We start from the raw sequence: 26,111 nt of genomic DNA, 5'->3' as shown, positions 1-26,111 counted from the left end.
TATATACACACACTGTATACTGTATATGTATTTATTAATAGCGGTGGAAAACACCAGAGGCCTCACGATACAATATTAATGTGATTTTAAGCTAGTTGAAATAGTCTAGGATATCTTGCAATGTATTACCTTTTTTCCAATTTCAAATGATGTCCCCAAAAGGAAACGTTGTCAACATCTGTTTTATCAAAAAATATTTATTTTTTTCATAATATGGGTTTTTCAAGCAAAATCCATCTCAGAAATCCTCCACTTTCTGTTTTAATTCAAATTTGATTTTTTCTAAACCACTCTCTGAGATATCCCATCACCATATATAATTTCTTTCTCACCACAGAAAAAATATATAATAATTTAATTTTGGCAAACTTCACCAAACGTAATATAAAAACATTTCAGAGATTACTTAACATGCTGTGTACTTTAAGCTATTGTCAGTCACGAGTGTCTTTGTGTGGAGAACTCACCTGTTGCTGGTTTGATGCTGTACCTGAGACAGTCTGGTTATTCTGCCAGCCAACAACATCACTTCCCATCCACTAGTAGATTTCTTCAAAATAAAAGCCTAATTTCCACAAACTGCAATTAATAAGCATTGCTGAAAGAAGAATAACAGAAAGTTGCAATGCCACAATTAAATAATACAATGAAAGACCTGAAGTGGAAATTAGACTTCTTTCACCACAAACAGATATTAAAAGTTGCCAAGGCAAGGCCACAGAGACTACTGTTTTCATTGATTCACTCCCCAATCTGCACGTTAACACCATTTTAATGTAGATGTTGTGGTTTCTGTTTTTTTTATCCTGTTTCCTTTCCCCTCTCTGTGTTCCCTCCCTGGTATTGTGTTTGTGTCTTGTTTTTCCTTAACCTTGTATTGTTGGTGTTGTCTTGTGTTCCCCTCACAAGCCACAGTGAGTGTTTGTATGTTCTGTTTCCTGTTTTATTTTGAAGTCTGTTTTTTGTCTCGTCTTGTCTCTACTTTACTTCCTGTGTCTTCCCGCTCTTGTGATTAGGCCTACCTGATGTTTTCTACTGCCCCACGTTACCTCGTTACCTGGTGTATTTGAGGCCTGTGCTTCCCTTGTCTTTTGTCAAGTCGTTCTGTCTTGTTGCTGCGTGGAGTGTTCGTCAGTCTGCCTGGCCTGCGTGAGTGCGTCAGTGTTCCTGATCTTCCCTGAGTTTTCCCCAGTGTAGACTCCTTGTTTTTGAATTGCCTTCTGCCCCTGTGCCTGTCTTTTTTTTTTTTTATTATTTGATCTTTTGGATTTTTTATATTTCCTGGATTTCGCCTTTTTCTATTGCTCTCTGTGTTTTGTTTGAACTGAATGTATAAATACACCCCTGTGTACCGGCTCCTGCTTGCCTCCTCTTCTCTGCGTTTGGGTCCTCACATCACTCTCCCGTCACAGTAGAGCAACATCAGGAAAAAATATCGCAATGTCAGATTTCTTTACAAAAATATCTTGTAGGCCTAATTTAGAGATTGTACCAGAATAGATTTAATTTTCAAAAATATTTATATTGTTCATTTCACTGTTTTCACTGCAATACATATGTACTAGTCATAGGCTAATTGACTTCTATTTAACTTTTATATTGCCCACTTATGTTTATACTGTTTCTATTTTTACTTGTCTTCTGTTTTTGATGTTTTCTCTCGGAGCCTTGCAGTGTAATCTCGCTCAGCTGTATATTGTGAATGTGCATTTGAATGACAATAAAGTCTGTCTAAGTCAAAAATACCATATTTTTGTCGTACTGCACATTGCTGCAGCTCCGCTTTTCACCCTGTGTGTTGAGCTCTCTGTTTGATCTCACTTGTGTTCCATCTTTGTTAGAAGTCGCACCTGCGCAGTGCCCCGGTAAGGACTACTAGCCAGTCAGAAGAAGAGTATGGAGGCGTGCCACGCTGGCGGCTAGGCAAGCATTGTATCATGTTACAAAGTGACGTGCGGTTGTCACAGAGTAAAGGCTGGACTACAACAGAGCTGTTTGGAGCAGTTGGTGAACAGTGTTTTCTGTTGGCGATGGTAATTCCCTTTGGGGTGGACTTTGGTCTTTTTCACTTTGTAAACCTATAACATACACAAAAAACATAACACAGTGAAGGAAAGGGAATAGCCAAAAAGCATAATATGAGTACTTTAATGATTACGGTTTATTATTCGTACACAAAGAGCACAACTAGTTATGGAACTGATTACATTGTTATGTCTGGTTTTAAGGTTTTTTATAAAGTACACAGCAGAAGCACAAACAACAGTCAACATTTAGGACTTTTTTTAACACGACTTAATATTGTGAAATAGTAAACAAAAAAACATATTTGTCCATCAATGTCACATACTCACATTCATGAACTTCCCTTTAACCTAAACAAGCTGACCGTAAGGCACATTATTCGATAGAAAATCATACTCATCCAAATATAAGTGCTATATTTCAGTGTTTTTAAGCATACCACCTAAATTTGACTAAATCATTGACATTAAATAGATATACAGTCAATGGTAATGCACAGGATTATACGTTGTAGCTCAGAGCACAAAGCAGATATTTTCATTCAGACTGCGGGGTTACTGGTGACTTCCTCCAGCAGTGGTTTGTAGCATTCTGGGTCACCGGTCTTCTAAACAATGAAGAAACACATTGTAAGTTTGATGAAAAGGAGCAAACATTCTCAAATCTTTAAGAACATATTTACACATCAAAAACACTGTAAAACTGTCCTCTCCTATTTTCTACAAGGATAGACTGTTGAATAATTATTTTTGTTGACGTTTCTGTTATTACTCTTTTTAATATTCTAAAATTTAGGGGCTGTCCACACGGAAACGCTTTTTGGTGTAAGCGCATGTATTGCATAGTTTGGGCCGATTATCAAAATGAATCCTGTAAACGCACGGCCTGAAGACGCACTTTTTAAAAACCTTTTCCCAAGGTGAAAAAAGAAAAAATGTTGCCGTTGTGTCTTCGTTTGGACAGCGAAGCGACATAATTGCGTATCGTTGATTTAATTCCCACACCCCTCGACCTCTAGCCTTCAACCTCTTATCCCATGACAGTGTCTCATGACAACAACAATAGTGGACTACATGCTTGTGTCCCTGCTGCAGAAGACATTGAGCCTATTAGGGTTAGGAACTCTTTCACAACAATTTCACTGGACAATTTCAGAAATAATCACCAGACTGAAAAGGAAATTTGAATCACATATGTCTGCAGCCTGGAGACCTCATCTTGTGCCATCCAGGCTGCTTGCTGTCGGTGAGATTCGGCTTTTCAAAATAAAAGCTTGCGTGTTGTCCGCTATGTTTTCGTATGTTGGTGTTTTTGATGTTTTTAACTAAACAGCATGACAATCATGCTAATGAATAAAGCAAATGTCTTCGTTACAACAGGATGAAACTAGCGAAACAGTTTAGTGGCTCTACAGGTGTACGGACAGGCACAGAGCGCTGATTTTTTGGGCCAGCCTCTCTTCCTGATCCAAGGGCTTAAGACTGGAAATAGAGTGGAAAACAGCCTATCCACAACTAAATCCACAAAATCCACCAGGCAGACAATTTGAAAGGTGGCATCCTAAAAGTTGGAAATGTGAGATTACAACCAGAGATTCAGAACCTTGTGGCCCTGTTTAGTCAACCTGGATGAACAACAGGTTCAACAGTGAAACGTGATTTTACTAAACTCTACCTCCTTTTCTCCCTTCTGACTTCTCTTTAGAGCCTTGATCGACATGACGGCAGAGCTGATGGTGAGGCAGAGCTCCAGGGTTGACAGGACAATCAGCACAGCACCCAAGCTTCTCAAAAGCATCTGGTTGAACAGAATGAAGCAAAGTTAGCATTAAAATATGTAAACACATTTGTTAGTTCTGTATGGAGTTAGTATAATTGGTTCTTACTTGACCCACATCATTCAAGCGTGGCTTATTTTTGGTATTTTTAATAGAATTTTATTTCTGCCTGCGACAAATTACAGAAGTTAATCAAGTTCACAAGTTTAAAAAATGGAAATCTCATCTCATAGTTATAAATAACAAGTCACTTGTTACACCATATTTTCTGACCATTCAGGTTCTGTGATCTGATTAGGAATTGCATGTTATTCCACTGCAAATGTCTTTAATCCTGATGAATAGCAAGCTTTATTTTGATAGCTGTTACCAAATGGTGCGTGTGAAGTTGGGCTATGTACTCGAGATGGCTATGTACTCCGGTAAGAGAGTTGCTGCAACCTTCGGTTTTAGTTTAACAGATTCATTGACTTTCAAATCCAGCAGTGAATACAGTGCTTGTTGCTTGCATTATATGTTTGTGTAGGTGTGTGGGGTTTTCTGTAACATAAAGAAATACACAATACGTAACTATAACCTGTACACAAGGAATGCATGTGTGCACGTGCACAAGTGCCCGAGTCCAAGGAGTGACGTAGGCTCATCAGTCCAGCAGGGAGTTTTCTACGGTGACACAGTATTTTGGTACACCTTTTGATTAGTTGCGTGCATTTGTATCTATGAAGCATCCCATCCTGGTTTAGCTGCTCCTGAACAAACATTCTCGTATTGTATTGTCACTCTTCGAGTAGATTAAAGCTTTAACATTGCCGAGGGCCCATTTGGCTTCCACACAACAGCCAATTAATAAATACTAAAACAATACAATATATAAACTCTACACAGTAATGATGTGCAGGATACTACTGCTTTATTTGACGTCCATCTACATATTAATAAAACAGCATTAAGTCATCAGGATATCTGATTGGCTATTTATTCAAAGCATGGAATAGCATACTTATAATAATAATAATCATAATAATAATACCACATTACTCTGAAACAGCAATGATTGATAACCACACTTACATAAAATGTTATTTTACTGTCTTTTCCATATTCTTTGTCTAAACAATAAATAATATATTTTTTTAAATGTCTGAAATTGTAAAATATATATAAATCAACGAAATAGACAATCACACTTTCCCTTGAGCCCTAGGTAACGTCGTTAAATTGATTGTTTTGTCCAACCAAGAGTTAAAATATTCAGTTTACAATCACATAAAACAGAAAAGCTGCAAATTCTCACATTTCAGAAGCTAAAACCAGCTTGGGTTTGCCATTTTTGTTTGATGGTGACAAATTAACAATAATTGATCAATCTGAAATGTTGACTGATTTTGTGGTGGACAAATTATAATTAATATAAATAATAATTAAAGCCCTCTATTTTCCACTCATGAGTTTGTACAACTTGTATCTTGACGGCAGAGATGACATTTTCCACCCTTACCAGAGTCAGTTCTTTGACCTCCAAGCATTTCTCCTTCATGATGTCCTGCCCAGGAGAGGGAGTTGTAGTCTGTCTCCTGTAGGATGAGTAGTAATCATCGCCGTTATTCCTACACATCCACCACGTGTAAATGCTTGCCATATCTATGCTGTAGAGTACGATGCCAGTAATGGCAAAAGCAACTCCCGCTAGATTCAGGATCACATTGATGATGACCTGAAATAAAAGACATAACAGTACATATTAGAATAAATACTCATGGAATTTAAAAGCCACTGAATATCTTACCCTTTACACTATTAACAGCTGTGTGGCTGGTTACTTTCTTTCAGATTACTGCATATGCTGTACATCCATGACATTTCCCGTTCTTTCCTGTTGTTCATGAGAGTAATAACATTACACTTTTAATGATAAACACTGTTTGAAACCAACATTACCTAATACTCCCCCGCTTAAGATAAGAAAAAGTATTTATGAAAAATAAATAAATATGAAATAAAAAGTACCAACTCACACAAATATACACATGTATTCCTACCTACATGCACACATCAGTAAATAAATCACTAAATGGGTAGAAAAGGGAATTATATATATATATATATATATATATATATATATTATACACTGTATGTACAATATACACACATATACAGGTCAGTATAGTAATAATAATAATGGTGTGGCTGGTTACTTTTAAAAACACCCTGCAACGTTGTCAAAGTGCCTTGAAGCAAGACACTGAACCTACATGCTGCTCTTTCCAATAAATATACATACAGAACTGTGTTAATGTGAGACAATGTGGGTGTGTGTAGTCTGCACCAACAACAAAACTAGCCTCCATTTTATCTGTCTTGAACTAAAACAAAACTGTAAGATGACAATAAAAATAAAGAAATAATTTCAAGACAACGTGAGGGTGTTATAAGGCTGAACTACTCACCAGACATGGACTGGGGTACTTCTCAGACAAAATGCCAATGGTGCCAAACAAAATAAACTAGAGAAAAAAAACAAAAGAAAAAAAAATATTTAAACTGTCATTCTTTCGAACAAACACTAAAATTCATTCATGAATTCATCATCCTGACAGGGTCACATAACGTTAGCCGCTGTGAGCCAGTGTATTAAGGTCTTGTGACTAACGTTAGTTGTATGAGAGGACAAAAGACAACTGTTTGAGATGTTAAGAACCTAACTACAGAAGAATATTATACAATTACTAATATCAAGAAGGAAACTAGGTAACCCTCATCTTGTCTGCCATCACACTGGCAGACAAGAGCCAAAGCAACCGGTACCGATCAATGTCATCTTAGAACTTAAGGCCATTTTATGCTTCTGCAGAGGCTCCACACAGAGCTTTTGCTGTAGCCTACGTAAGTGGCCTGATGTTTATACTCGTTCGCTGGTGTGCACGCTGATCCGGCATGTGTGTGTGGGGGGAGTGTGTGTTAGAGGAAGACGTGATCAGTATTGAATAAAGAGTCATAGTGAGAGAAACAAAGTGTCTCCCCTGTGCTTTCTGACCATGGTGAGATATCTTTAACAAAAAAGTAAACCCTCTCCTTGATCTCATGTTGTTTTTGGAGAAGGAGAACCAGGAAATGAGTCGGGGTAAATGCAATGCTACCAAGTCACGCTCGAGAGAAGTGCGTTGCCGCACAAGAGAGGTGCTTGTCAGGCTACGACGTAGGGTCCGCGTAGACGCAGGAGGGGTCAGCGGGGGTACACCGTTGATTCAACACAGAAGCACAAAACGGCTTTTAGAGATTAAGTTGTCCAATAACAATATTCAGAATTCTGTAAGGTAGTTCAAAGCTTAGTTAAAACCAATCAGTTAGAATACGCTTGGATTGGACTCACAAATCTGTAGTGAATTTTACATAATTTGGCAAAGTGAGATCAGTCTTAATTTAAAATGTCCCATATGAGAACAGCTGTTAGGTGGTTCTCCTAGGAAGTACCTGAACAGCCGCAATTTGTCATGATTTGTCATGAAAAGCCTTGGACCCAAATGCAGTTTAGAGGTGATTTATAAAACAAGAAAACAGTCTCACATGAGACGTGTCCTCAGGAAGGAAACCATGACACAAGTTCCAAAGTTGTATTTGTCTTTTTCTCTAACTTTGGAAGAGGCTTGGGAGTTTAAAGATGTAAATTTTGTAAAGAAAATTATTGGACATTAGTTATGAGACAGAAGAACAAATGCAAAAGTATCTTTCTTACCAATCCTCCAAGCCAAAAAGGAAATCCGGTTGAACTTATCAGAGACCAAAAGTAGTCCCTGTCAATGCAAAAGAGTATCGTTCCAAGGCCGATGTGGAGCAACCCAACCATAATGTGCAGAGCCTGTGGAGGAGGAAACAGTCAGTGTTTGGTAATTCTGCAGTTATCAGGTGACACTCTTTAGGGCAATTGGAGAGCACCCATGTAAAGCAAATGGAATTGTAATATTAAATCACTTTCCCCCATAGTTTCGTAGTGTTTTTGCGTGTATTATTAATTTAAATAAAGCTTTCCTATGTAAATATAACATTACCTGGAGCTCCAAGGCAGATACAGAGCCGTGGGAGTGCAATGGAAAAACTTTTGAAAAATGTGACTGTAATGTGATCACGACAATACAATTTTTCGGCAAAACTGGGCAAAGAGGTCGATTGTGGATTCAGCTGATACGGTTGAAAAATGTGACATTCTGTAAAATGTCAAATTAATTTTTATTTTGAGAAACATCATATGTGTAATCCAAGTCAATCAGGACCAGACAATAGTTTGTCTTTCGGCATTGACCGCCATCCATTTTTTTCCAAAGATAGTTCCGATAGAGGTAAACGGAAAGGGCGGGATTTTGGCTCTATATGCTCGCCTCTTGTGACGACAGCCACCTGTCACTCAAAGCGCCACACCCTTAATTATGCACAACTTTAAGCCTGAATATATTTTAAAAGGGTTGCGTTATGTTTAAATAAAACTCCCTCATTATACAGCTTTCATAAAGGGGAAAAATAATTATAGAGACACAAAACTGTTTTTTGTACCAGGCCGTAAACATGTTCATTTGTGCTGTGAAGTAGAGCATTTTAACGCCGGGGTCTATGGAGATTGACTCCCTTTTGGAGCCAGCCTCAAGTAACCATTCCAGGAACTGCAGTTTTTGGCACTTCCTTGTTGGCTTCACCGAAAATTGCCACTCTATGGAATTATTCCACTAAAGTAGATTATTTACTCAAAGTTTAAAGTCAGAATTGAGTGGGGAATAATAAAGTACTGAATAAAAAAATGCAGTATAGCATACAAAAGCTTTAAAGTCCACAGGGCAACTTCAAAGCATATAAAGGTTGTAACTCACCCCCAGTACTGACTGAGAACTTCTCTGGACCCTTCTCAGGTGCTGAGACACAGAGCAGCACACCGGGCTGTAGCAAAGGTTTTTAAGGATTTGGCACAGAGGAGGATAAACACTTTCGGGGTCGGAGGTCACAGTGAACACTGTGATCCCATCGCCCTTGGTCATGGACACAGACATCCTGCTGGCTCCTGTAGACTGAAAGAAACAACAGAGTAAAGAAACTTTAAATCTTACTGTATCAGGTTATGGCTGATGTTGCTTATTCTTTGACCTTTAAATGGCTTTTTGCTGAATCTTAACCTTAAAGTATGTGTGCTGATTTTTCTTCTATTCCCCCAGACCAACTGGTCCATGGCTGGGTAAAATGACCGATTTGGTCCTGAATCTGGGAGGGATTTTCATGGTACACTGTCATAGTTGTGTATGTTTTTCTGTTTCCTGTTTTATTTTGAAGTCTGTCTTCTGTCTTGTCTTGGTTTACTTCCTGTCTGTTGGTTTTCCCGCCCTTGTGATTGTCTGATGTTGTTCACCTGTTTCCCAGCCCTTATGTCACTTGTCTCCCGTTATCTCATTAAACTTGTGTATTTAGTCTCCGTGTTTCCGTTGTCTGTCTCGGTGTTCCTGATTCTTGTGTTTCCTGTTCTTGTTTACTACCACGTTTTGGGTTACCTTGCTGCATTTAGCACGTTGTGTTTGTATGGATTTTGGTTCTTAAATCTTGACGCTCACTACCTTGTCTCTGCATGTTGGTTCTACAATTCCTTAATTCTTTGACATAAGCCCACTGCCAAATTTCCAGTGTTACAACACAGGCGTTTAAATTTGATGTGGATGATTGATGGTAACTATTATAGTAATTTCCTGTTTAAAAACTGTATATACTCTCTTGTTTCTTACAGAAACGTCATTTGTGTTGATAAATTGGGGGTTGATTGGAATCTAAAGCCTGAAAAAAGTAATTATTATTAATTACAAAATTAAACAGTGATTTCACAAGAATGATTCTTGGCGAATGTGCTGAGTAATTCATATTTTATCCTTTATTTTCTTTCCAGAAGCCTTATTTGAACACACATATACATGTAGACTCCTTTAAATGTTAAGGGAAAGATTAAAAAAGAGAAACTGGATCTGTGAGTTCTCACAGAATCCCAATGGAATTTAATAGTTAATACTTATTAACCTGGACTCCCAGTCTCTGTCACAATAATCAGGGGCTGTGTCTGATTAGGCTCAAGATGGAAAGTTTCCAACACAAAGCCCTTATTATAAACTAGGGAAGTGGCATTTACCAGGCAGGAACGATCTAATAAAGTAGCCTTACATCTTAGAAATTACACGATTCAGCATTTTTAGAGCTTGACTCATACTAAGAACTCAGGGTATCGCAAGCTATGCGGTTTTGACTGTTCCCTTTTCATATCTTTCTCCCATGAATTCCAAACTTTAGGGAAGTCCAATACCGAAGGTCCAGAGCAGGGGTCTTTGACGTTTTAAATGGTGTGCAAAAAAAAATTTTCAATCGCGATTTAAGCTCTACCAATTCAAAATCGATTAATTGAATTTCAAAAATCAATTCTCTTTTTTTAATTGTATGTATTGCAATACTTTAACATACATAATACAACACATTAATAACCCTCATGAAGGGAGGATATGCATGGGTGCAGGGCTGCCAACTTTTCCCCAAACCTTGGAGTGAGATTTGGGGGGGCAACCGATATTTTGTCGCTTACAAAGCAATTTCTTTGGGTCTTCATCCTTTAGGGTTTAAATTGGGATTTGTTATTTTTGTGGGGGATGGGGCTCTCCCTAGGGGTGTCTGGGGGTATGCCCCCCAGGAAAGGTTTTTGAAAAATAAACCATTAAATGGCACTTTCTGGAGAGTTGTTTTGCAAAAAATGGAGAGATCAAGTCTTACATGATATCTGCAAAACTGTGGGGTTTAGAACCTTTGCATTGTTGTAGTATCAACAGGTTTTAGGGCATTTAGCATTTACATTATTAACTTCTTATGATATAAGAACTGACCCAGACAATGTGCTAAACATAACGAACCACATGAAGAGACAGTAGCATATGTCAGCAACAGCTGAGAAGATTTGGGTCTGTGGTGAACAGGTCCAGGGGTCCCTGCCTGGTGTAGGGACCAGTGACCCAAAGTTAAATTAATGTTGAGGGATCAACTAAGACCACTGAAATTCTAAAGAATGAGAACCACTTATTTACATAAATTATATTCCTTTAACCATTGTGCCAATGTTCAGTAATGTTTGGCCCTCATCTACTGTGCCCGTCTTACTGTATTTACTTTTTTGGGAAAATAAAGACTATTTGTTTATTTTATAAAACATCAAATTAATTATTTACAGTTACAATTAGAGATGCACAGAGGTTAAAGATGCACAATAGTGGCCCAACGTTGCAGTATTGTATATATAGTATAGTATAGCTCAGATGTGTTCCATCAGATTTCTGCTCATGTTTACAACTTTGTGCATATTCAAAATATAACTCCTCCCATCTGTTGTCCGAGATTTGGAGAGTTGTAATATATTCTGCTATGCATGTCATTGCTCCGCCGATATGGTAGTAGCTCACTCAGACCGTCTGACAGACACAGAGGCCCATGTGGGTCTCTGACAGAGTTTATAGGAGCTGTTCGCCGCTCTTTATCGGAGGTCTACGCACGGATGCAGCGCGTCCCAGCCCACAGCAGAGTGGGTCCACTAAAATGAACTGAAGCTGCTACACTACCAGCTGCGCTGCTCACCTCTATCTTTACAGAGAGAGAAGACACGATGCGACGGACTGGTCTGTGATACTCAGAGCACATACCTGAAGCCGGGGAAGTGCACCTGGGATGGCTCGTGAAAAAAAGGTTCTCATTTTGCGACAATTTGAAAAAATTCCACAGACAGGGAGCGCTCTTGAACCCCTCACAATCTCTGAAAGCACAACTAATCGATCACGAGTGGCTCAACAGGTAGATCTATAGATAAACTCATCTTTCAGAAATTTGACCGACCGGGTTGACACTTCAGCGTGAGAAATCGGGGGTGTGGCGTGTGAGCGTGTGAAAGAAACACGACGATGTATAATAAGGCTCCATTACCTTGTATCTCAAGTTATGGCTCCGTAGCAGACGTTTTTGTAAAAATATGCTAACGGTGGTGTTAATACCACGTGACTTACTGTCTGAAATTACCGTACAGGCAGGAGAAGCTCACAGGTTGTTTCGACTCCCATTAGCTGTTTAATTACTAATGTTAACTTTCATTTTATTTAGCAATAATTAGCCTGTAGATATATGTTATCTCCTAACATACCTACACTCTAACGCTCAGCCTTCACGGAAAACTGCTTCCAATGGACTCCACTGGGCTCATTTGGAAGTCGGCGTGGTTGTGTCTATTAACTTACTGTCTATGCTTTAATAATAAACATCTGCCGATTAAATCTTTACTTTAGTTAATATTTGCTTTAGATACTTTAGTCATTGTTTGCCTAAGATACACATATCTCCTGATAAGTTTCCAAAAACACACTTTATACGGCTATGTTCACTAAGGCTATATATACAGACGGGACAATAATAAGAATTGGCTATAATTGAATTAGGGTCTTTTACAAACGTAATCAAACATGACAAAACTACTTACATGTTTGGGTCTGTTAGAGTAGAAGAAAAAATAAAACGAATGATCTGCCTGACAAAGTCTTTATGGCTTTTGCGCAGTTATTGTTCTGAAACCAGGAACAAGAGACAGTGTTCCCAGAAGTACCTCCCATCAACTGAAAACATAAAGGAACTTAACCCTTTGTCGAGTATTTTGCTAAACACAATAATAAATGTAAATACTCCGCGTTGACTGTTTTTATTCATAGTATTTATAGGCTACGACCTAAAAAGTGGATTATTTCTGTGTGTTATCATCACAACTTCATCCATGGCCTATGTGTAAGAAGCATTCAGAATATCAACTAGCATACAGTATGTATAATAGTACTTTTATTGAAGTAAGTTTTTAAATGTGGTATTTTTACTTGTAAAGGAGGATTTTGATTTATTGTATTGGTAGGCTACTTTACCTAAACTACTAATTCTGAGTCTACTTATTATTCCAACAATGTATTGATAAGGAGCACATTAAGGCAGCATTACGAAATACAAAGACAGTGAGATGCAAAATTATTGAGTACCAATTCACATCAGTGAGGAGGTGATACAATGAAAAGATTGTCCCATAATAAGAACTCAAGATATCACAACCTCTGTGGTTTTGGATAACCCCTTTTCTTTTTCACATCTGTCTCCTATGATTTCCCAAACTTTAGGGAAGTACAATACTGAATCAGGGGTCAGTGATGTTTTTAAGCCAACTGAAAGAGAGACGGAGCAGGAACCCCCTACATAGGCCCAGTTGCATATCAAACCGGGCCTACAATAAAGTGTAAGGCGGCCTAACGCCTCTGTATAGGCCTACAACTTTTTTTGCAGCGAACACCAAGCTATTAAAACAATAATTGTTAGCATGATTTCGTGAATCAGTAGGCCAATAAGTCTATCATTAGTGGGGATTTATTAGTTACTAGTATGTTATGATTATATACTTTAAAATAAAATTGACAGTGCTTTGGAGGACACCCTGTTGAGGACTGGTCTAGGGTATCTATGTGCAGGAGACACTGGCAGGCTATAGCTACTGAGCTATCTTTATTTGACTTTATTTGAAAGAGTATAGGCCTATAGCCTTTATTACAGTTTTGTCCATTTCGTGTCAGGTAAGTTTCATTTGTCTTTCCAATTAAATTCAAACAACAGGCCTGCTGACTGTTTGCTTTCCTCTTTGCCACACAGCTGTTCCTGACGCTGTTGATGGCCTGAAGCATTTCCTGTGTCAGTGCGCCACCCACTGATCCAACATAAAACTGCAGCGTATGCACTCTAGTCACAGCGTGCTGTAACAAAACAAATAACTAAGTTACATTGCCTTAACAACAGGTTTTTCTCGTTTTTTTTTCCAATATTATAAAATAGTTAATGACCCATTGGCAGCACTGAGCCCTGCAGGCCGTGAGCGAAGCAGTAACAAACCATCTGATTAAATCTTAGGCTACTTTTAATAGTTAATATTCGTCTGGGATACACGCTATCTCTCCTTAAGTTCCCAAAACACACTTTATGAGCACTAAATATCTTAAATGTAGGGCTATAGGTTCACTCACATAGGCCTTGTAGAACAAGAACCATAACTTCTTTTTGAGACTTTAACTTAACTTGTTGAATTATGGTTACTATGGCTACTGTAATATAGGATAGGCAATCAAACATGACAAACCGACTTACATGTTGTGTCTGTCAGAGTAGAAGAAAAACCTAAACAAATGTACTTCACTTGAAAAAGTCTTGCCGATTTCAAGGCTGTTGCGCAGTTTTTATTGTTGTGAAACCAGGAGAGACCATGGGAGGGACAGCTGTTACCAGAAAGTACCTCCCCTTCTGCACAAATATATAAAGAAACTTAACCCTTTGTTGTTTAATTCGCTAAACACAATGATAAATGGGAATAGGCCTGCTTTTCATTGCTAGTTTTTATTTATAGTATTTTACGACATACATAGGCCTGTAAGAAGCATTCAGAATATGTGTAAGCATTGTAGACTAATAATAGTACTTCATGCTACCGGGTGGATTACATTTGTGCTATAATATTCTTATCATCACAGCTTCATACATGTGTAATAAGTATTCAGAATATCAAGTTGCATAGTAACCTACATATGTAGGCTATACGTTAATAACAGTAGCCTATTTTTGTTTAAGTAAGATTTGAAATGCAGTATTTTTACTTGTAAAGGAGGATTTTGATGTGTTGTTGTAGGCCCAAAGGTACTTTTACTAAACTAAGACGTATAAGTACTTATTCTAACAAGGTATTAACAAGGAGCACATTAAGGCACCGTTAAATTAAATACAAAGACATTGAGATGCAAAATCTTTGAGTAACAATTCACATCGATGAGGAGGTGATAAAATAAAATTTATTTTTGTCCTAAATGCCATTGCTTCCAAAATTACAAGCAGAGAATCACTTTTCAGATTAAATTTTATATTTTCATTTATATTGATAAAGTGTGAACCATGAAAATACAGGACAGACTTCATAGTCTTCTATCAGATTCAAATACTCAACCTCTCCAACACATGTTGGGGCACATTGTACACACTACCACCAGTTTAAATTGATAACAGTTTGAATGAGGTCAATGCCGGGAAAGTCCATGGCAATGATACCAAAGCACGGCCTGGGCTGATTGGGGTAGAACTGTCTCAGGTATTGATTGAGCCATGGGTTCACCTTTTCAGCCACTCTCTTTGGAGTCAGAAACATTCCCCAGAAAGTACCAAAGCCAGTGCCGCTAGTGTAAGTCAGAACCGCATTATCACCCCCACAGGCTTCAGTGGCTTGGTTCAGCTGCTTTATAATTCTGTTGTCTTTATCTTTAACGTTGCTAACCTGGGTTTGACCTTTCCCGTCTGTATCTATGAGGGGAATTCCTAGCGTGAAGGTGCTCTTCTGCAAAAAGACTATTTTCCCCCTGACCTGACCTATGTTTGGCATGCCAGAATTCACCCAGACTTGCTGGTCGTTGCCAATCAGACTCTGCACCATTTGGTTGACGGCGTTTTTCTCAAAAGACTCTGGTTGGATTCTAATGAGGACAGCTTCAGTCTGAAACTCTTTCAGGAAGGCTCGGACAGTGTCGAGGACATCCTTGAGAGTGCTGTGCTGGTACATCACCCCGTGCATGACATAGAGGGTGTCACCCAGTCCGAACACTTTGAGATCCAGGAAACGAATGCCAGCCCTGAGCTGATCCTTCAGGGACAAGGCCTGGCATTCAGCCTCTGGACCTCCGTACAGGGCCATGCTGTCATGGGCCCCAGGGAGGGTGATGAGAGAGAGGGTGCGGAAATTCTCGATGCCAGCCATCCATGGAATATTGTAGGACCCCGGGAGTATGAGGTTTCCGTTGTCATTGAAGAACAGGTCTTTTCCACGGCATAAACCACTGATGATTTAAAGCATGGTTTGTGGTGTTATAATAACTCCAAAGCCACAGATTGAAATTGGCATCCTAAAAACCATCAATATACTGTATTCTTGTATTTTAACTTGCAAAACTTTATTATACTTACACAACAGACAGCAAAATGAAGTGGAAAAGGCGACACTTGTGACCAGCCATCATTCTTGCAGAAAGATGAGAAATCTAAAAAGAATATTTGTACGTCACATTAAAATCCCTCATTTTGAAGAAAAAACACATGTATGGAAAAATTATTACATTATATCAAGTAAAGCATACACTTGGAAGGTTTTTTATTACCAGAATGAGGTCAAATGAATAGATAATTATACCATAGCCTACCTTATAGCCAGGAAGATTTCACAGCAGACCACTCCAATAGTCAGAATGTGGACAGCTCAACAAAAAACATCACTTATATGCTCTGTTATCTGTAAAATTGTAGGTGTGGACTGTAAATTCAGTTATATAATTCAGACGGATTGTTCCTTGTTGGACAATCAAACAGAAGTAAAGATTGTGGTGTTTGTTTCCAGAGTGTTTAAGAAGGTCACTCCCTAATAACATAGTTGGATCAGATTAGATTTGATTCCTGACAAGAATTATCTCAAATGCAAGCAGCCACACCAGTGTAACAAAATAACAATGACTAAGCCATGGAATATATCATCCATCCATCTGCATCCGCTTATCCGGTATCAGGTTGCAAGGGCAGTAGCTCCAGGAGCCCCCAAACTTTCTTTTCCCGAGCCACTTTAACCAGCTCGGACTGGGGGATCTAGAGATGTTCCCAGGCCAGGTTGGAGATGTAATCCCTCCACCTAGTCCTGGGTCTTCCCCAAAGCCTCCTCCCAGCTGGACGTGCCTGGACCACCTCCCTAGGGAGGCGCCCAGGAGCCATCCTTACCAGATGCCCCAAACCACCCCAACTGGCTCCTTTTGACGCAAAGGAGCAGCGGCTTTACTCCAAGCTCCTCTCGGATGACTGAGCTTCTCACCCCGTATATCATCGTACTGCATATTTGGTAATATTATTAAAAACATGCCAGTAATATGAATAAAAGCTTATTTTGGAATTGCCAAAAGATAACATATTATTGGGAAGAAGTATGGGGAATATTAAAGGAGATGTTAGGTTGAGGGATCTCTGTGGGCTCTGACTCATATCTGGGGAATCTGACACAGGAAAACACAAAGGGTGGGGACAGAAACCTGATCTAAGCACTGCTGCACAGCCCTTAGACCGTTAATCTTTGGCATAGCCCTAACCCTAACCTTAACTCTTTTTGCAGGATGATAGAGGAAGACTCATCCGGGATTGGCTCACCCTGACATTCTTACTTTAACCACACCCAATCGCACTCCCCTTGATTAAACAGAACCCTCCGCTTGCCAAAACCTAACCAACCCAGCCAGAGCAGGCAACGAGTACTATAGCCATTCAGGGATGAGTTCCCTAACGAATACTCATGAGTCTTCCCCTGCTATCCTGCAACAACAAAAAAACTCGCCGCCTGGAGTTCTATAGTCCTTTAATCCCCAAATGTAAGCGGTTGTTTAACAAATGACCGCTAGGTGGCAGCAATACGCCGATGGACCAGACGTTATTGTTTATCTCTGCCGGAAGTAACACAGAAGAAGAAGGAGGAGTAAGGTAGTAAAGATGGCGGAAAATAACAGCACAGAACGTACGGAGGATGCCAACATGGATAAAAAGGTTGCTCCTGGAGAATCTGTGATGGTTATCACCGTCAAAACCCCCAATGGAAAAGAGGACATTTCGATTTCGGAGGATTCCTCTGTCTCCCAGGTGCGGTAACTGACGTTTCAACATCCGGCAGCAGAAATCACGCTATCATCATGATGCGTTTCCTATCAAACATTAGGGGAAAGGTCAAGACGTTGGTGTTTTTTGCATGTTGTCCAACAGCGGGTTGGGTCTTCGTTGGTATTTTCGTGGTCTGACAGTAGTTAACAATATTTGCTTGGTGCGAAATTAACGTTTAAATCCAGTATTTTCTGAGGCGGTAGACATCTGCGTGATTACGGAAATAACCGTAAAATGTAGCGTCACGTTATTAGAGCTAACGTTATCATTGCACTTAGCTAACAGTTTGTAGGCTGTGTTTACCAACGTTACATCATCAGTATGAACACACACATAACTGTCCATATCAGAAGTGCGTATGCAAAGAAAGTAAAAAAAATAAAAAATAATACGTCATACAAATTGAATTCAATTCTATTATCGGTCCTAGAGAAATTAAAAAAAGAAAGTGAGTCTTAATTGCTTCATATTTTGTAAGTTCTCCTGTAGCTTAGTGTTGCCATATGATGCAGTTGTTGATTTAAATATTTAAAGTTCAGTTTGAAGTCCGCCCATATTTTCTTATGAATGTGGAATTTTCCCAATAACAAAAATTGAACAGTACAAAAAACATATTTTCCACGAATATGTATGAATGTCTTCATCCAGAAATTGAATTGTTTGCTCTTTTTTTCTTTTCTTTTTCTACGTATAAAATGTTGAAAATCAGCCCAACATGGTTGGGTACAGTGATAAAAACAAATGATTTTAATATGAAGTTGAAGCAGTTGGCAAAATTTGACATTGACGCAAAGTAACCTTATTACATTGTTACCTCATTCTAACTGTGAAACTGCAGTGAAATTAATGTTGGTTCAGTTTGGGTAAAGTGATAACGAACTAACGTTATCTTATATTATCGAAGGGACAGGTCGCTGATAGAATCTGGGTGGGATGCTGTTGACCAAGTTACAACATTATTAAACAAGTCAAAGTGACGTCACTAATGGTCACCCACTCTTTGATACTTATCTGTGAAACTGGGCCTATATGTTGATGATACGGCCACAACCATTCTTGTGCATTTTACCAGTTTAACCTGTGTGGGGTTACTGAAACGAAACAGGAATGTTTTAGTTTCATTTATTTTCCTTTCTGAAATTTTGTGTGCGTGTGTGTATTATCAAAATACATAGTTAAAGACAGACGTCAGGCAGCAAAGTGATCCACAACAACATTACAAACAAAATGCTAGTGACATCTATCATTACAGTAAATGACATTTTAAGCAACTTATAATTGATATATATATATATATCTGTCTATCTATCAGAGACTGCACGATTCTGGAGCTAGGATTTAAGGGTCTTGCTCCAGGACACATTGGTTGATGTATCGCAGTGGGAATTGAACTCAGGTCTCACACACCAAAGGCATGTGTCATATCCACTGTCCCATCACCACCCACATCTCAAGGAGTAGGGTGTGGTGTGATACATCAGAACCTCTCAGGGTATATAGAGTGCCAAGCAGGAAATACCAAGGAATAAGCAGAAAGTTTGAATACCCTCCAACGATGGAAGATAACCAGTATCTGTCTGTCCACTCCAAACTGTCAAAAACTAATCATTGCAACACAGTGTTTCCTTTAACCACCCCTTTACCAGTGTTTTACATATGAAATGTAACTGACATTTGCTGCAACACAAACAAATATATTTATTCACCTCTATTCACACACAATGAGGCATATTTTGAGTTGTGATTGAACTGTATTTTTGCCATGGCGGGACGCCACACTATTAAACATGGATGATAAAATCCTTTCCTGTAAATAACCGCTTTGTTTAAGTTCCATGATAGTTTTACCTGGAAAAAACTGTCCCTAGATATTTCTATTTATTTACAGCTTCCATAACGGCACCATCAATAACTACTTGTTAGTGTGTCTTTCTGTTTGCTCTGAATAAAATATAAAAATCAATCACCTACTCAGGTGTAAGAGTACTACCAGACTCCAGGTTGTCTCTGTATGTCACTTTGTGTAAATTTGATGAAATGTAACTTAGGAATAAGCACCATGAGGACACATTATAAACTAAAGTAATTACATTTCAAAACTAGATTCTGACAAAGCACCCCTCTTCAATTGAGGCCCAAAAGGTGACCTATAAATGCAGGACCCAGTTGATATTATATTTATCTCAACACCCACTCAAGTTACCGCCTCTTTTGGGGACCTCCGAGCAGTTGCTGACTTGCTCTTGTCTCATTTGTCCAGTTCAAACAGGAGGTGTCCAAAAAGTTCGAGGCCCAGCAGGACCAGCTGGTGTTGATATTTGCTGGAAAGATTCTGAAGGATGAGGATTCTTTGAACCAGCACAAAATCCGAGATGGCATGACCGTTCATCTTGTCATCAAGACTGCACCGAAGTAAGCACAATGCATGACATGTGTTTGCAGGTAAAGAGGCAAAGCTCAAGCCTGCTGAGATTTTATTTGATGGTTGCTATTTCTTCACAGATCAACAGGTGATGGTACATCCCACACAAGTTCCAGTTCTGCCACCCCTCAAAATAACAGCAGCAGCACCAACGCCACTGTAGCAGACAGAGCAGGAAGTGGCACGATTCAGACGCCAACAGAGCCTGCCAATCCAATGAGTAAGAACTCTATATATTTTAAATGACTCGCTTCCTTTTTGCTGTACTTTGAGTTTGATTCTTGTGATCCTATCGCATAGATCAGTGGTTCCAAAGTTGGATCCAGGAAACCCCCGGGGGTCCTTGAGAATAACCAAGGGGCTTCCCAGCAAAAAGGGATCATTTATAATTTTCACCATAATTCCATCCAAAAGCAACTCAATGACAGACTGTGACTATTTTGATCATGGGGTTTATACACGTTCCTTAATAATTTCAAAATATCTAAAAGATCAAATTCTCTCAGTTGGGGATAAACCCGATGACTAAATTTTAACAAATGGGAAACAGGGTCAAATTTTGGGGGTCTCTCACATAAAAACGTTATATATATATATATATATATATATATATATATATATATATGTGTATATATATATATGTATATATATATATATATATATATATATATATATGTGTATATATATATATATATATATATATATATATATATATATATATATGTATATATATATATATATATATATATATATGTGTGTATATATATATATATATATATATATATATGTATATATATGTATGTATGTATATGTATATATGTATGTATATATATGTATATATATATATGTGGGTTGCAAAGAGGATTAAAAACAAATCTGCATGGTGAAAAGACAACATCTGAACCCATATGCCTCTTGTTGTCTCAACAAACCAAACTTTTAAAGGTGCCACGCCACACATATTTCCTTACTTGGTGGCAATTTCTGAAGTTCTTCTAACATTCTAACACAAAATTGTCATTTTTCAGATGGACAATTTGGGATAAAATTAGCTTTGTTGCAGACCTTTTCTGTCTCAGGAACAAGCTCTTGTGAGATGTGGCAGCACTGATGAGCTAATGTCCACTAACCTTTGTCAACGTGGAAACAAAACTAATTTACTTAAAACTTAATATGTCTTTTAGCTGTGTTAATGTCTATTAGCAAAATCAAATATTAATAAATTATACAAATATGTCCATCCGCACGATATACACAACATTTTCCGACCTGGCCGCGCCTTTTTAGGAGACAGGAAGTGTGTACCATTGGCGCCGCGTGTAATTCGCTAGCTTTTAGTAAAAGATCATCTTTGCTGCACGGACGTATTCTCCAGCTGTCCTCCTCCTCCTCCTCCTCCTCCTCAGGTGGACTCGGTGACCTGTCCGGCTTGTTAGGCATGGGCATGCGGTCATCCAGCTTCATGGAGATGCAGCAGCAGGTGCAGAGCCAGCTGATGTCCAACCCACAGATGATGTCGCAGATGATGGGTAGCCCCCTAGTCCAGAACATGATGTCCAACCCAGACCTGATGAGGCAGATGCTCGCAGGCAATCCCCAGATGCAGCAGCTCGTGGAACAGACCCCGGACGTCTCCAGCATGTTCAACAACCCCGACCTCATGAGACAGGTCGGTGCTGCGTTGCTCTTGATAGTGCCCTGAAACGCCAGGTCAACCTCAAAGAGCTAGCACGGATTAATGTCTGCTCGTAAAATGAACGTCTTGTTTGTCTTGATACAGAGGTTCCCCCACCTTGCTTGTTTTTTTCTTTTTTTTTTTCTCTCACATCTGCAAACTCATAGCCTAGAAATCTAGACGCATGCTAGCGGCAGCAGATGTTATTTGTAGCTAGGGCTAGTCTAGAAACTCTCCATTGGCTTGCAAGCTGGAAAAACCAAACTCTAGTCAGGCCAATCACATCGTGTATAGAGTCGGCGGACAGGCTTAATTTAATGACGGCAGAGTTACGGTGCTGCGTGATTTCCCTGCTTCTTGAAAACAAAGAAGATGGCTGCTGGCAAACAGCGGACTTTCCAATCTGCTTTGGCCGCAACTCTGGAAGACTTGAGTTAAGTGGATATGGCAAAAGTTTAATCTATCAGCTAGCGTTTCTCTAGTTGGTTGTAGCGCCATCCCATTGTGTGCAGAGGGAATTTGAAAGACAACCATTTATTTTTCAGTTGCTGTTACCATAAATGTTGCTGTTAAACTAAGCAAGAACGTTAGTGCTAGTCCAAGCACTGTCACCTTTTTCTACCCACTTGAGTTTACAACTATGCATTTTTACATCGGTTTATATTTCTCTAACTGCCCCCCCACTCCTTGATGCTGATTGAGTTCCTTTCTTGGTCACTCCTGCAACGGGGAGCTCCCATGAATGTCCCAACAAGTTTAGGATTGACACTGATGGCCGCCATTCCAGTCAGAAGCCTGATTCTTTTTCTAGGCCACCTCAGCTCTCTCTGTTTGTTTTTGTTGTCTGAATCCTCTCGTCCCTTGACAGACAGTAGAGTTGGCAAACATCCAGCAATGATGCAAGACATGATGCATATCCAGAACTGGGTGCTAAGTAACCGTGAGAGCATCCTCTGGGTGTATAATGCACTATGGAGTGTGCATACAGTCAGATAGTCAAACTGTTACTGATTTCTTTTCTTTTTTTTTTAAGACGTTGGAGGCTCTGATGGGTTTTAGAGTTGACTTGTGTCATGTTTGTCATTGAGCAGATGCAGAATCCTGAAACATTGTCTATGCTGACCAACCCCAGAGCCATGCAGGCCCTCATACAGATCCAACAGGGCCTGCAGACCTTACAGACAGAAGCCCCGGGATTCATGTCCAGGTACCGAGTGTTTCTACTTGTTTGTACTTGCACCGTGTGTAATTGTCCCTATCTGGCACTCAACTCGGAATTAATCAAAAGTCCTTCTGTTATTTGAAAGTACATTTTAGTACATTTTGCGGAAATTGACAGGATTTGCCACAGTTTTCTTGATTGTTTGCATTTCTTTCTCCTCTAGATTGTCTCCCGGAGGTCTCGGGGTTCCTCCAGCCACAGGGGGGAGCCCCCCCGAGATCCCTCAGCCACCTGCCATGGCAACCGGATCCAGTCCCCTCTCAGGCACCAGTTCCTCTCAGCAACAGCTCATGCAGCAGATGTTACAGATGTTTGCAGGCGGAGGGCCCTCAGTATGTTTTATCTAATTGCCTAAATTTGTTGTTGGCTAAAATCAGAGCAACATTTTAAAGTATTAATATGAAATATTGAAATATTCTGGTGAAAGCCACCGGGTGGCTGCTCTCAAGGTTGTCTATATTTAGTATACGTGGGTATAAGTATAATTAGTGCCAACGTGCTTAAAGTCAATTTGATTAAATGGGAAAAACCAAATGTGTGAAAATATTGGGGTCAAAATCTGGTATACGTATAAAGATTTTTTTGTGGAATATCGTAACTCACTAAATAAAATAATCAGAATCTGAAAAAGAGGTCCACATCTGTTTAAAAATAAAAAAGCAGAACCTGACCTCTTGCGTGGTCTCCTCCCTCCCAGCTCCAGACTCCGGAGGTTCGTTTCCAGCAGCAGCTCGACCAGCTCAACACCATGGGCTTCATCGACCGCCAAGCCAACCTGCAGGCACTCATCGCTACGGGAGGGGATGTCAACGCCGCCATCGAAAGACTGTTGGCCTAACCCGCTCATTTCATTCTGGGGTTGAGGGTGGAAGACGGGTAGAGTTGGGGACTGGCATGGGAGAATTGAAATAAGTTATTACATAAACACCATCCTACATCAAATAAAATAAGTCTGACCTGACTCCCCGATAGACGCAGTGGTATTCCAATCACTTGTTATCTCTTCATCTGATCTGTAAATCATAGGAAGGGTAAACAAGGGAGGATGGGAAATCCTAGTGGAAGGATGTGGTTCGTTTCTAACAGAATTGGTCATATGCTAAAGGTAAAAGCCGTGGCAGATAAGATATGATAAGCCTTTATTAATCCTATAGGGGAAATTCAGGTGTTGCAGCGGCACAAAGACCAAAACAAGTACATTCAAATAGAGAAGTACAAATGAAATGAAAAATAAATAAAGCAAATAAGAGGTATATACAATTATATATCACAACTAGTAAACTGTGACATGTGAATTTCCCTCTGGGGATAAATAAATGTATCTATCTAGCACTATGTATCTTGCAATTAAAGACAAAGTTATAAGGTGTTTCAGTGACAAATTAAATTAACAAGGTGAAGTGACATGGTTGATTAATAGCAGCCTGTCTAGTATGTACTGTATGTAATCAATGTACACCAGAATAATATATACTGTGATGGAGTGTATGTAGTACTGCTACAAAGAAATAACGCCACAACTGTCCTGGTCGCGACCAATGAGTTCCTCCTGCCGGGCCGCTCGGAGATGATTTCAGACATGACAAGTGCTCATTCACTTGATGTCTGCACAAAGTTACCAAGAAATTCATTCTAATAGTTACTAACTTTACATACATTTTAACAGATTGTATTTGGTGGTTAGGTTGTTGTAGTAGGTTGGATGATCTTCTGTGCACTCAGCTAGTTTTTACATGTTTCTTTGTTTTGTTTTTCAATCCTCTTGCTTGGTATTTATTTGAGTTATCTCTTCATGGAGGTTCGTGACACCTTGTATTTCTCCCCCAAAATGTTTCTCAGTACTGATTCTTGTTGTTGGCTCTGCTGCCTAAATGTTTGAGGAGGACAAAGTACGTGTGATGTATGTGTGGATGAGGGATGGACAATAGGACCTAGGGAGAAAATTTGCAAAATTAAGGTAGACAGCACTGTGTTGTTGGAACAGGTTGATTGCTTAGCCTGTGTTATTGGACCCCATATTGCTGTAGATTTCTTAAGATGTTTAGATAGGAAAAAATATGAAATTACTATTCTAAATCATTGTACCCTAAATAACTTCCAAAATGCCCCAAAGCACTTAGAATGTTCATCACAACTGCATACTTAATGTGTACTTCTACTTCAGAGGAAAACATTGTACTACTACATTTACCTGACAGAGAAATGTAACCGGTTACATTGCACATTCAGATTTTACTCTCAAAGTAAAAAATCAAAATAGATGCATTATTATTATGAATTCAGCTATCCAGTGTTATATTAGAACTGAAAGCTTGACATTTTGATTTTCAATTGATCTGTTTAATGTCTCTAGTTGTATTGCCAATAGTGTTTCTAGACTGTGATATTGGATTTACAGAATTTTCCTGGAATACATTTAAGTTTTTCATCAAATTTAGCCAAAACGGTAATTTCCATCTAATTGTTTTAATCTATAAATATTTCTGCAATATAGCCTTAAAATTTACATATACCATGTCAGAAGTTCATGTCACTCACCACTAATATAGACCGTCATTGAAATCTACTTTCTTAGTCAACAGGTGTGGTTCAACTTGATTTCCTGTAGACAAACTGTGTAAAAGTAAATAAAGTAAATACACTTGCACTTTGAGTAGTTTGATTCTTTGTTTTCAACTATTAAATGGTCTCTATAAAGTGCCCTGATGATACCATGATTTATTGTGGTAACTTGTTGAGAAAGCCATTAGTGAGTCATTCACAAATGAATCAAACCCTTTCATGAAATCTGTTGTTCTATGCCTTCTTATAGACAGATAAGTATCTTCTTTTTTTTTTCAATCTAATGAATGATTGTGATTTACTTTGGCATGCAGTTTGAACCTGTGTTATGTTGAGTTTGCCCTTGATTGATATTTTCATTTGTCCTGGCAGAGTTTTTGCCTTTAGTCTATATTGGGTTGGAAGATGGTTGCAGTGAAATATAAAATGTACAAGTATATTAAGAAATCAAATACATTTAAATAATGTATTTGTCGATCAATAAAAGTCATCCCTACAGCTATTTGTAGCAACAGAGGAAGAAGTGAATTGACTGTAGCAAGACCAGAAATATATATTATTATAAATACCATAAAAGTATTTTTTTTAGAAATATGAAAGGAATAGTCTTATGAATGTTGCAAATACAAGGTTGAACTGCACACTAGCA

The 26,111-nt window shown here is 38.9% G+C and overlaps 3 protein-coding genes across 5 annotated transcripts; 1 reads left to right on the top strand and 2 right to left on the bottom strand.

Annotated features, from left to right (window-relative positions):
* Positions 1 to 2,131: 2,131 nt before the first annotated feature.
* On the bottom strand, positions 2,132 to 14,146 carry LOC117945789 (transmembrane protein 176B-like). 3 transcript variants are annotated; one of them, XM_034873487.1, is made up of 7 exons: positions 14,009 to 14,146; positions 8,659 to 8,853; positions 7,536 to 7,658; positions 6,250 to 6,306; positions 5,301 to 5,516; positions 3,700 to 3,822; positions 2,132 to 2,632 (listed from the first exon to the last, which is right to left on the bottom strand). In XM_034873487.1, the coding sequence occupies exons 2-7, from the start codon at positions 8,833 to 8,835 to the stop codon at positions 2,567 to 2,569; spliced, it is 762 nt and encodes a 253-aa protein (XP_034729378.1). In that variant the 5' UTR covers positions 8,836 to 8,853; positions 14,009 to 14,146; the 3' UTR covers positions 2,132 to 2,566. The 3 variants fall into 3 exon arrangements, with proteins under 3 accessions (XP_034729378.1, XP_034729377.1, XP_034729379.1); XM_034873486.1 differs by lacking the exon at positions 14,009 to 14,146 and adding an exon at positions 12,321 to 12,419; XM_034873488.1 differs by lacking the exon at positions 14,009 to 14,146 and adding an exon at positions 12,321 to 12,411 and having other exon boundaries at positions 2,132 to 2,629.
* A 598-nt stretch (positions 14,147 to 14,744) lies between these two features.
* On the bottom strand, positions 14,745 to 16,368 carry LOC117946864. Its single transcript, XM_034875291.1, has 3 exons — positions 16,096 to 16,368; positions 15,863 to 15,936; positions 14,745 to 15,735 (listed from the first exon to the last, which is right to left on the bottom strand). The coding sequence occupies exons 2-3, from the start codon at positions 15,913 to 15,915 to the stop codon at positions 14,889 to 14,891; spliced, it is 900 nt and encodes a 299-aa protein (XP_034731182.1). The 5' UTR covers positions 15,916 to 15,936; positions 16,096 to 16,368; the 3' UTR covers positions 14,745 to 14,888.
* Positions 16,369 to 17,298: 930 nt separating this feature from the next.
* On the top strand, positions 17,299 to 25,547 carry ubqln4 (ubiquilin 4). Its single transcript, XM_034874554.1, has 7 exons — positions 17,299 to 17,563; positions 19,842 to 19,993; positions 20,084 to 20,223; positions 21,410 to 21,672; positions 22,770 to 22,885; positions 23,064 to 23,232; positions 23,598 to 25,547. The coding sequence occupies exons 1-7, from the start codon at positions 17,417 to 17,419 to the stop codon at positions 23,736 to 23,738; spliced, it is 1,128 nt and encodes a 375-aa protein (XP_034730445.1). The 5' UTR covers positions 17,299 to 17,416; the 3' UTR covers positions 23,739 to 25,547.
* The last annotated feature ends 564 nt before the right edge of the window (positions 25,548 to 26,111 follow it).

Source organism: Etheostoma cragini, chromosome 6 (genome assembly GCF_013103735.1).
Source record: "Etheostoma cragini isolate CJK2018 chromosome 6, CSU_Ecrag_1.0, whole genome shotgun sequence".
Classification (NCBI taxonomy): Eukaryota; Metazoa; Chordata; class Actinopteri; order Perciformes; family Percidae; genus Etheostoma; species Etheostoma cragini.
This window is presented reverse-complemented; position numbering and strand designations above follow the sequence as displayed.